Source organism: Notechis scutatus, chromosome 2, assembly GCF_049901735.1.
Source record: "Notechis scutatus isolate UNSWTSFEM ecotype Mainland chromosome 2, rNotScu1.2, whole genome shotgun sequence".
NCBI lineage: Eukaryota > Metazoa > Chordata > Lepidosauria > Squamata > Elapidae > Notechis > Notechis scutatus.
In genome coordinates this window covers 160,774,713-160,785,896 of record NC_142010.1, presented here as the reverse complement: position 1 = coordinate 160,785,896, position 11,184 = coordinate 160,774,713, and the positions used below count along the sequence as shown (strand labels likewise).

The 11,184-nt window shown below is 39.6% G+C and overlaps 1 protein-coding gene across 5 annotated transcripts in view; it reads right to left on the bottom strand.

Moving 5' to 3' along the window:
- Nucleotides 1–2,128: 2,128 nt before the first annotated feature.
- Nucleotides 2,129–11,184, bottom strand: part of MFAP5 (microfibril associated protein 5) — a 62,369-nt gene continuing 53,313 nt past the window's right edge. For all 5 annotated transcript variants that reach the window (XM_026687373.2, XM_026687376.2, XM_087957130.1 and 2 more), the window contains one exon: nt 2,129–10,790. In XM_026687373.2, the coding sequence (XP_026543158.1) occupies nt 10,669–10,790 (122 nt within the window). In that variant the 3' untranslated portion in view covers nt 2,129–10,668. The remainder of the gene's footprint in view (nt 10,791–11,184) is intronic.

Sequence of the window (11,184 nt, the reverse complement as noted above, 5' to 3'; positions counted from 1 at the left end):
TTTTCTACTCACCCTCTGCTTCCTTCACAGGCAGCCAGCAGCTCCTCCCACAGCCTCACTTGACTTCCAGTAAAAGATATATTTTCTCTAATTAATGGAATCTAAGTATTTCTTTCTTGGATTTTGAATGGAGCACCATCTGACAGAATGCCATACTAGAGCAGTATTTGCATTGCTTCATTAATTTCCAGCAGGACAACTGGGTAGATCTGCTGATGCTGGCAGAGTTCACATACAACACTCAGCACACTTTGACTTGCATGTTTCTGTTCTTGGGGACCTATGGGTTTAATCCATGTCTGTTCCCTCTGACTACCACAGATTAACTGGTGCTTGCAGCCACAGATTGCTTGTAAGAACTCACTGCTATACACCAACTGTTGCAGGAACAATTGGAATGGGCCAAGGAGGACTATAAAAAGTTTGCAGATCAAAACCGAGATGTGCCTCCCTTGGCAGTCAGTGACCATGTCTGTTGCTCCAACTAGTACATTACCACAATGTGACTGCTCCACAAACTGGACCACTGCTTCCTAGGCCCATTCCTGGTGGAAGCAGTCATCAACCCATGGCATATTGTCTGACCCTCCCCGTCTGAATGCACATCCACCTGGTATTCCATTGGTTCTTGCTCATGCGTTCTGTGCCAGCCAACCCTCAATGGACATTGGCTCCCCCACCAGAGCAGGTTTTAGTGCAGGGACAGCTGGAATATAAGATGGTGCACATTGTGGTTTCCTATGTCTGCTGGGGACATCTGCAATATTTAGTGGACTGGAAGGGTTATGGCCCTGAAGACATGTCCTGGGAGGAAGCAAATGCTATGCATGCCCCTAGACTGCTCCGTTGGTTCCAATCATGCTATCTGCAGAAACCTGGTCCTTGAGGCTGTAGGAAGACAGGCCATACCAGGAGGCTGTAGGAGGACAGGCCATACCAGGGGGAATAGTGTGATGATTCCCCTGGATGCTTCCTCAGATACCTCTCCAGATGTTAGCTCAGAGAAGAATGAACCAGATCTGGGCATGTCTGGAGAGTTGGTCAATGGTTACAAACAGTTATCTGAGAGGTATTTGGCTTAAGCACAGCTGCAGCAGGACAGCCCTGAGGCTTCAGGTGGGGAAAGCAGCCTTTCAGTGATGAGGAACAGTGCCTTCTGCACTTTTCTGAAACTTTCAAATGCCTTGTAGACTCATTGGCTGTGACTAGCATCAGTCTGCTTTCTGCTGAACTTAATTGTGACAGTTGTAGGTTTTTGATGAAGGGAATTGCTGGGAAATATTAATAAACTCACTAAACCACTGTTATGTGTCTGTGTGAGTGAGTAGGACATCACACTCTCTAAGTTATTTGGGCAATGGACCTTACATTTGCACCTTCTTCTTCTCCTCCATATTTGGCCTTGGATTGGATTGGTGCATTCACTTTTGGTCAGCACAGCTCGGCTCTCAACCCCCGCTTCACATTACTCACATTCCAATCTCTCCACTCCCCACCTCCTTACTAATGTCAGGCTGGCAGATGTATTGTGAAGCTGACAGAATGGCAGCCATGACATCAAGTAAATCAGCATGTATTTTAATATCAAATGGGAAACCTATATAAAGGCAATTCAGAAAAGTTTGACTTTTATTTTCTTATATTTTCTTTGCACATTACATAGCTAAATTTGATTAATAACAAAATCAAAAAACCACATTTTGGCTTCATGTGATATGTGAAAGTAGCCACTGTCTGCCTTTCTGTAGCGCAACGAACATACCATCACCATCAATTTTAGAAACATCTTCAATTGATTCAGAGTCAATCACTTTCAGAGAGCCACAGAACCTCTCCCGTTCTTTCTTTCAGTTCAAATCTAATGCACATATCTATTTTCTGGAGACAGCTGTAGTCAGAAAATTGCCAATTTAGCAATTGAACCACCTCTTTTTACCTATTTCATAATGACAGATGTGAATGTGCCTTTTTTCTTTAGTGGTTTGTTTTAAGCAGTGAGGCCTTGAAGGGCTATTGGACGCCTGGTCTACTCCTTGAATTCTGCTGCTTCTGGGAAGAAAACTGAGTTATTTAGTGAACTGTGATAAAATAAAACTATAGGACAGATCATACACTAGAGCAAAAGGAATCGGAACTCAAATTATCTTTTAATATATTTGTGTAAATTTTCTACAAAGTACAGGTTATTTATATAGTTTCTCTTTTCTACAAATTCCACTAAAATTCATCATCCTAAAGTAGACCAGTGAAGCTGCATAAGAAACCTGTGTTCTCTCAAAATATGGCGTGTAATAGCTACATAATACATTTAAAAGTACATCTGATTCTATATTTCACATTTAGAACAGATTTAAAGTTATTATATATGTATCTCTAACAACATAGATACACCAGCTTCTCATATAAAAGTAAAAACTTTTTTTAAAGTAGATATTTTCTATGTGACAGAGTATTCTCTTTTTTTCTGATTAGAACTGTAACTCTAGCTTAATAGTAACTAGATGTTATGCAGAAATGCAACAGACAATTCTTTTTCCTAAAGTGATAAGAAAAAAACCCATTTCTCCTTATTGTTACTATCAAAAGCTGAAGACAATTCCTAACATATAGCCAAAGTCACATATACTAATTCTTCATTTATTATCTACAGTAAATAAGAATTGCTTGGGAATATGAGCAGACGATCACAAAATGAGTTTTCGTATTTCTTGATAATAAACTATACAAATTACTCATAAATTCAGTCAAGAGTTATCGAGTGCAGAAGATCATGTGGTCATGTGATCTGTTCTAAAATACATTGGCATCAAAAGTTGCCAAAGTATTTTAAAACAACAACTTGTCCTCACAAACACAATACAGAAAATTTGCAGTTACTAAGAATAGTCAAAGGGCTGTTAAGTGAGGCATAACCTGGAGTCCAATTAAAAAAAGCAACCTCACTGTCAAAATGATTCCATATTACCTGTTTTTGAAATACTGCTTTTGTACAGACATTTGCCCCTGCTTCTTTCTGTGATGAATGGATGACTTCCTTCTTATGCTTTTATTTCAAGATCTGCTGCTGGTACAAAATGGCACATACCAGTGATGTGATTCAAAAAATTTTACTACTGGTTCTGTGGGCATGGCTTGGTGGGCGTGGCTTGATGGGTGTGGCTTGATGGGTGTGGCAGGGGAAGGATACTGCAAAATCCCATTCCCTCCCCACTCCACTAACCTGCTTTCTAGCTCTGTTCTCCTGTGTAGGGCAACAAAAGAAGACCCAGCCGTTCAGCTGGGACTCGGGAGGCAGAGAATAAATGGGGGGGGGGGGCAGTCAGAGAGGGTATTTGCCAGTTCTCCGAACTACTCAAAATCTCCGCTCCGGTTCTCCAGAACTGGTCAGAACCTGCTGAATACCACCTCTGGCACATACTATAAGTATTTTATGCAATTCATTAGTGGGGCTGCCGGAAGAAGCAACTATTTTAGCTCTTTAAACTGAACTTGCACCTACTACATTAGTGGAGATGAGGTCTTGTGATACAATCCACTGGGAAGCTTTTCTGCACAAATGCCATGGAGGTACCACTAGTACTACTCATTTTGCATTATTCAATTTCATCAATACATGAGGATATTATAGTGGCTGCTCAACTGTTGCTTTTCTCTTTATTAGTAAGTTGATATAATCAAACATTTAGATTCCATCTGAAAGCAAGAGGTTTCATTCACAGAAGGCTCAGACAATGTCATCTTTTGTAGATTTGTATCACATAGTGCCAGTACTAAGCAAATGCCATTCTGCCATATCACTGGGATCTGGGATTAGCACTGGGAAATAAATGAGATGCACTTCTAGGATCCAATAGCAACATTCATAACTGTGAGAGGGATCTTGGAGTCTTAATGGACAACCAGCTAAATATGAGCCAGCAGTGTGCAGCAGCCGCCAAAAAAAGCTAATGCAATCTTAAGTTATTAACAGAGGGATACAATCAAGATCAACGGAAGTACTAATACCACTCTATAAAGCCTTAGTAAGACCACACCTAGAGTACTGCATCCAATTTTGTTCACCACATTATAAAAAAGATGTTGAAACTCTAGCAAAAGTACAGAGAAGAGCAACCAGGATGATTAGGGGACTGGAGGCTAAAACATACAATGAACAGTTGCAGGAACTGGGCTTGGCTAGTCTAGTAAAGAGAAAGACCAGGGGAGACATGATAGCGGTCTTCCAATATTTGAGGGGAGGAAGGGATCAAGGTATTTTCTAAAGCGCCTGTAGGCCAGACAAGGAATAATGGATGGAAACTGAACAAGGAGAGATTTAAGGATTTCTGGAAATAAGGAGAAACTTTCTGACAGTGAGAACAATCATCCAATGGAACAGTTTGCCCTCGGAAGTTGTGGGAGCACCATCACTTGAGACTTTCAAGAAGAGATTGGACTGCCATTTGTCAGAAATGGTGTAGGGTCTCCCACTTGGGCAGGGGGTTGGACTAGATGACCTCCAAGATCCCTTCCAACTCTGGTTATCTGTTATCTGCTCAATAGAATTAAAAGGCAGAAGGCATGTTAAATGCTAGAATAATAGGACTAGTAATGCTTCCTTTACTGCTGTGCTTGGTACAACTGTAAAGGAAACCATTGTTACTGGAAAAAAATGAAAGGTGAGAGTTCCATATATGTCATATAAAGGGTCTCACCAAGGAACTCTAAATTTTCACAGAAGAACATCCAATTTTTCTGTAGGATTTTAAAATTAATTGCTTATTCAAATACTTACAGTTGAAGACAAAAATCAGTGATAAATTACATTCTTTTCAGAAAGAAGATTCTTTCTGAAGGAAAGAAGGAAGAAGAAGGGAAAAACAGTTTAGCAAATTAAATTTTAAAAAAGTAAGAGAAGGTGGGAGCGGTGTAAAAGGATTTCCTGAGATCTTGGATAGCTACTATCAATCAGAGAAAACAGGACTGGGTAGGATGGACCAATGCCCATGCTTCAGGATAAGGCAGTCTCCACACTTTTATATGGAATCCCACCACTCAAGATATGGTAACTCCTGTTTATGTCTCTCCACTATCAAATTGCCCAAAGATAATGATGAAGAGAGTAAACAATAAGAAATACTCTACGATATCCAGTTCAATTTTTTGAAACAATTGTCCATTTCCAGCCATACTGCATTAGTTATACAGACCTATTGCCAAAGAAGTTTTAGATAAAGCTTTTATTATACCATCCTTCTATCTTACAGGGTCTGCTCGATAGTATTTTTCACTTAACAAAACAGAATAACAGAATTAGAAGGGACCTTGGAGGTCTTTTAGTCCAACCCCTGCTCAAGTAGAAGACCCTACCATTCCAGAAAAAAGGCTGTCCAGTCTCTTTTTTAAAATCCTCCAGTGATGGAGCACCCACAATTTCTAAAGGCAAGCGGTTCCACTAGTTAATTGGTCTCACTGTTAGGAAATTTCTTCTTAATTTTAGGTTTCTTCTCTCCTTGATTAGTCTCCATCCATTATTTCTTGTCTTGCCTTCTGGTGCTTTGGAGAATAAGTTGACCCTACCTTCTTTGTGGCAACCCCTCAAATATTGGAACACTGATATCATGTTACTTCTAGTCCTTCTTTTCAGTAGACTAGACACTCAATTCCTGCAACTTTCTTCATATATTTTAGCCTCAGTCAGTGATGGGAGTCAATTTTTTTTACTACTGGTTCTGTGGGTGTGGCTTGGTGGGCATGGCAAAGGAAGGATACTGTAAAATCTCCAGTCAGAGGTAGCATTTGCCAGTTCTCCAAACTACTCAAAATTTCCGCTACCAGGACTGGTCAGAACCTGCTGAATACTACTTCTGGCCTCAGCCCCCTAATCATCTTTGTTGCTCTTCTTTGTACTCTTTCCAAAGTCTCTACATCTTTTTTATCATATGATGACCCAAACTTGATGCAGTATTCTAAGTGTGGTGTTACTAAGGCTTTATAAAGAGATACTAATGCTGTTATATCAAGACAGTAAAAGAATTGAAATGGAAATCAGTGGTCACATAGCAAGATGAATTGATGGCAGGTGGACCAAAGCAATCATAGAATGGATCCCACTAGATAAAAAGCATCCATGGATGGATTGACGACATTAGCAAGGTCCAATTGGCAAAAGAAAGCTCAAGACCGCATAAGCGGCCATCATCCTGCAGTGAATAGACAATGGCTAAAATGATGATGACAACTATTCATATAAGCTTGATGACAACTATTCATATAAGCTTGATTCTACTGGTTCACACCTATTTGCTAGAACTGGCTGTTAACTTTCTAAGCAGTTCAGAGAACCGGTTGTTAGAAGAAATCTCCTTTTGTTTTTTTCCACTTTACATGCCCAATTCTGTAAGGAAAGCATTCCTTACATTCTGGTGTTGTTGCTTACAAAAACTGCATCTCCGTTTAACCCTTATTACATTCTCGGCAGGAGTAGACTTCCTTTCTCTGAAGCTTCTCTGGAGGTTTTTTTTTTAATCCTTTGCTGGTACTTTGCTTGTGTGAAGCCCGAAACTGACATATGTGTAGCTTGGAAACCTGACAGCTTGACTTTCTTAAGGGGAAAGGATTGTTTTAAGCTTTTTACACTGCTGTTAGGAGGAAATACTCCCCTTTTGGAGTTAGCACTTTGAAGAAATAATTGAATAACGAAGCAGAGCTGCCAGAAAGCTTTTAATAACAAGGAACCAAGATGAGTGACTTTCAGCAAGGCTTCTTGGCTAGCTAGAAAGATTGACATTCAAACATGAATTTACATACCCTTTCTGAGTTTTGGTCTAAAACTGGTTTTTGGTGAAGTTTAATTCTGTGCTTGGTGACGTTTAATCCTGTATTTATTGATGGGATAATTTTCCCTATTTAGCTTTGTTTGGAAAGAAAAAAGGTTAATCTCTGTTCCTGAAAAGAAACTGGGTTGAGAAATCTGGCTAGTTCCTGTGTCTATTTGTTCTGATAATTGGTTTAACAAGCAAAAGCTACTGTTGTGATTTAATTATTTGTATTGTGTCTGAATTTTTTCCTGCCTCATGTTTTTTTTTAATCTGGGAAGGGGGTCTTCCTTCACTGCTTTAATGGTTTCTGGCACTGTCCTTTTAGGGTGTACTTCCAAGAGGCAGGATGCAAGCTTGGCACTGATTTTTTTACTTCCTTTCTGGGGGGCATGTGGCCTTTCCTTAAATCTGGACAATTTCCTTAGGATATCTTATGAGGTGAATGAGACCAGCTGGTATCTTTAAATGGTGCAAATGGATCTAAGGATTGCTTCTCTTGGGTGTGCTCTTTCTGGAGAGCTTAAATGACCTCTCTGCTAAAGGGTTTCACTTTATGGGTAAGAGTTGGCTGCTGATAGTTACCATTGCACTTTAACTATTTTAATTTCTCAAGGTGCTCTGGCACCCTGCCTGATTTGTAACTCTGGCTTGCAGGTATTTTTTAATCTAATGATTGGTATTTAGAGCAGCTTTTTGCAAGCAAAGAAGCTTTTTGTATTTTTGTACAGGTAATCCTTGACTTACAAGAGTTCATTTAGTGACCATTCAAAGTTACAATGGCACTGAAAAAAGTGACTTATGACCATTTTTCACACTTACGACCGTTACAACATCCCCACAGTCAGAAGAGGCCAGGCGAGGAGAAGCACCCCTCAATGTGGGTGATGTTGGATTGGCCACACCAGTCAGATGACCACCAAGTCACACTCACCAACTAAGCCATGCCCACAGAACCGGTTGTTAAAAAAATTTGAATCCCACCCCTAGCTTGATTCTATTCCTCTGTTAATGCAACCTAGGATTGTGTTGGCTGTTTTGACTGCTGCCGCATACTGCTGGCTCATATTACCAAGTAGGACTCCAACATCCCTCTCCCAGTTACTGCTATTCCACCAGATTTCACCTAATCTGTGCCTATACATTTGGCTGTTGTTGTTGTTGTTTGCCTAGATGTACAACCTTATTTTCTCACTATTGAATTTCATTTTGTTACTGTAGATAGGGCCCAATATTCAAGTCTGTCGAGATCCATTTGGATCTGAGGTGTTGGCTATTCCTGCAAGTTTAGTGTCATCTGCATCAATGGATCTCGAAAGACTTGAACACAGAGCCTGGTGTGCCCTATCTGCCAAAATGAAATTCAATGGAAGGAAAAGTAATGTTTTATACTTATGCAAGAAAAACCAAATGAACAAGCATAAATTAGGGTTACCTGGGTTAATAGCAGTAACTTTGAGAGAGATCTTTGGAATCCTAGTGAACAATCAAATATAACTATATATTCAAGTATCCTAATATTTTTCTCTCAATTCTTCTATCATTTGCTTTTGTCTCTTTCCTGTCTCCAGTGCAACTTCACTTTGATTTAAAATTTAAATAATAGTTGCCCGTTGGATAGCAGTAATTTTGGCACAGCATTAAGAATCAAAATGTTATGTGATAGCCATCAATTAATTGGCTGGGGAATAGAAAACCAGTCTCAAGTATGCATTTAGGATGGACTAAAGAGAATGGGCAAAATCAAGGAATGGAGATATTTCGAATATCAGATTCCATCACACTTAGAACAAAGTTATTTCTAGATGCAGCCATAGAATGGTAGTTTTAGAATCTGAAGCAGTGAGAGACGATCCAAAGTTGCCTTTTAGAACACTAGAATTTATTCCTAATTCTGCTGTTTGATTGGGCCTTTCTAATCTAAACCTAACATAAGTTTAGGTTCTCAGCCTGCAATGTTATATTCTCAGTCTCCTTGCTGTGGAGCAGTGAACAAGATTTATGAAACAGAGATAGATATTTAAGTAATGTCCCTCCTTCCCACTGCAATAGCAGTATAAGTATTTAGTTGACAATTCTCAATATATTTCACCCCCATCTACATCTCATTCTGAGAGAAGCAGAATTTTCTTCTCACACAAAGCCAGTGATAAGTTTATAGAATATGTAATGAGCTATGAGAGGAGATGGAGAGCAATGGGAATTTGGCAGAGAAAGTTGAAATAGACTGCAGAAGAGCATAAGCAGAAGAGAGAAAGGGCCAAGGAGAGGGAGAGATTTCTGATTACTACTGATTGCCATTGTGTTGGTGACTAAAGCTAATTGTCAACTATGAGCAATGCTTATTGCTGACCCTTGTTGAAGCAGCTTCAGAAGACATATAAGGAAACCACTTTGTTATGTTATCCATATATTGAGGAGTAAATATGAGGAGTAAGCAGAGGTTTAATAAAAAAGTTCTTTCTTTCAGATTTTATACAAAATGTTGCATCCTGTTCTGGGTACTACCGGGGTATGTCTTAGGAAAGACATATAAAAAAGTTCTTTCTTTCAGATTTTATACAAAATGTTGCATCCTGTTCTGGGTACTACCGGTATGTCTTAGGAAAGACAATCACACTGACTGTCACACTGACAGTCACACTGGCAAGTCTAGAGGAGAACAATCAGATGATTAGGGCCTGGAGGAAAACTTTACAAGAAGTAGTTGAAAGTGTCTGATATATTTCACTTGGAGAAGATTAGACAGACATGGTAGCTGTTCAAACATCTGAATGACTGCTGTTATGTAGAATCTTTTCAAAGTTGATCCAAAATACAGAACTAAAAATAGTTAGATAAATGAAGTAGCTTCTGATTGGATGTTAAGACAAAATATCCTAGAAGTGAGTAGATCAAATGGCCTCAGGAAATAGTAACTTCTTCTTAATGGAAGTGTTTATACAGAGTGTTTATATCAGGGATGCTATAGTAGTGGATGCCTGTACTAGGTGGTCTATATTGGGGTGTCAAACTCAATTTCATTGAGGGCCGCATCAGGGTTGTGTTTGACCTTGGGGGGCCAGAGTAGGCATGACCAGGATGGGTGTGGCCAGCTCAACATCACTTGTGTAAGGGGCACATGTGATGGCCCGAGAGCTCTACCAGAGAAAATGGGCTTTTGAGCTCCATTTTCAGCTGCAACGGACTCCTGCTACCCTCTGTCAGTGGAAATGGAGCTCGGGAGAGCCATGGGCAGCCCTTGTAAGCTCCATTTTCACTTGCAGAGGCACCATGGACCAGTCCTTCACTGTTTCTAGGGTAGCCCCATGGGCCAGATCTAAGCACCCTGTGGGCTGGATCTGGCCCCGGGGCCTTGAACTTTGACATCCCTGGTCTATATGGATCCTTACTTTCTATGATTCTATAGTTTCAGTGTCTCCTCTTCAAGTAGGTATATAAGATATACAAGTGGTAAATTCAATATATGGTTATTATCCTTAATTTTTCAGAGTAACAAACAAACCCTATAAAGAATAGAGTATAAGTGCATCATCCATACAAATTATATTAATTATCTGCAATTTTCTGTAGACAAGCTAGTTCTAAACTGGGTGGGAAGTCACTGAAAAAACAAGTATTTTGTATTTGTATTTTAAGGTGGGTTTTGGGTAGGACTTATATAAGGAGTCCAAGGTTAAAATAACCTAGAAGCAGGTGCACAGGAGGGTCTAAGTACTAACATCTCAAAGATGACCTATTGATATGAAAGGTCCCTGTGCTAGTGAAGCACCCTTTGAGACAGGAATTGTGTGTGAAAAGGTAAATTTGGAATGGGTTTCCAGTATGAACTCAGTTCTTCTTTGTCCATCTCATTCCTACAGCTTCCTGATCACTGAGAATCAAGCGTGTTCTGAGATTGGCCCTTTGCTTGTCGACAGGATGGTCCTCGAGGTTCATTAGAACGGCGTAGGCGGCGTGGTGGCAGGCCAGCCAGCTGGCGGCAAATCTCCTCTAGACATGGACCAGAAAAAGAAAGAGCTAATCATTTGACACATGCAGCTTCATTTGCAAGAATAATTTTATGGATCTATAGCTTTAAAATCATGACTAAATATGAATGGGGGGGAGGGCACCCAGTTCAGTTTCTAATTAATACATATATTTTAAGGATAGCTTTCAATCTGTGAGTTTCACAGGTACTTGTCCCGAAGTCTGTAATATTTCATTTGCATAAAAGTCACCCGGGTTTCAGGAAAAACAAATATAAATAGAATATTTTAAATATTTTTTCTCTATGTGTTTTACGCATTTTTAATTTTTTTTCTGGTCATTGAGGAATATTCAGAGCAGTTTGAAAATCTTCAAGCAAATCTAATGTTTTTCTTTGCTGACCACTGTTCTATTT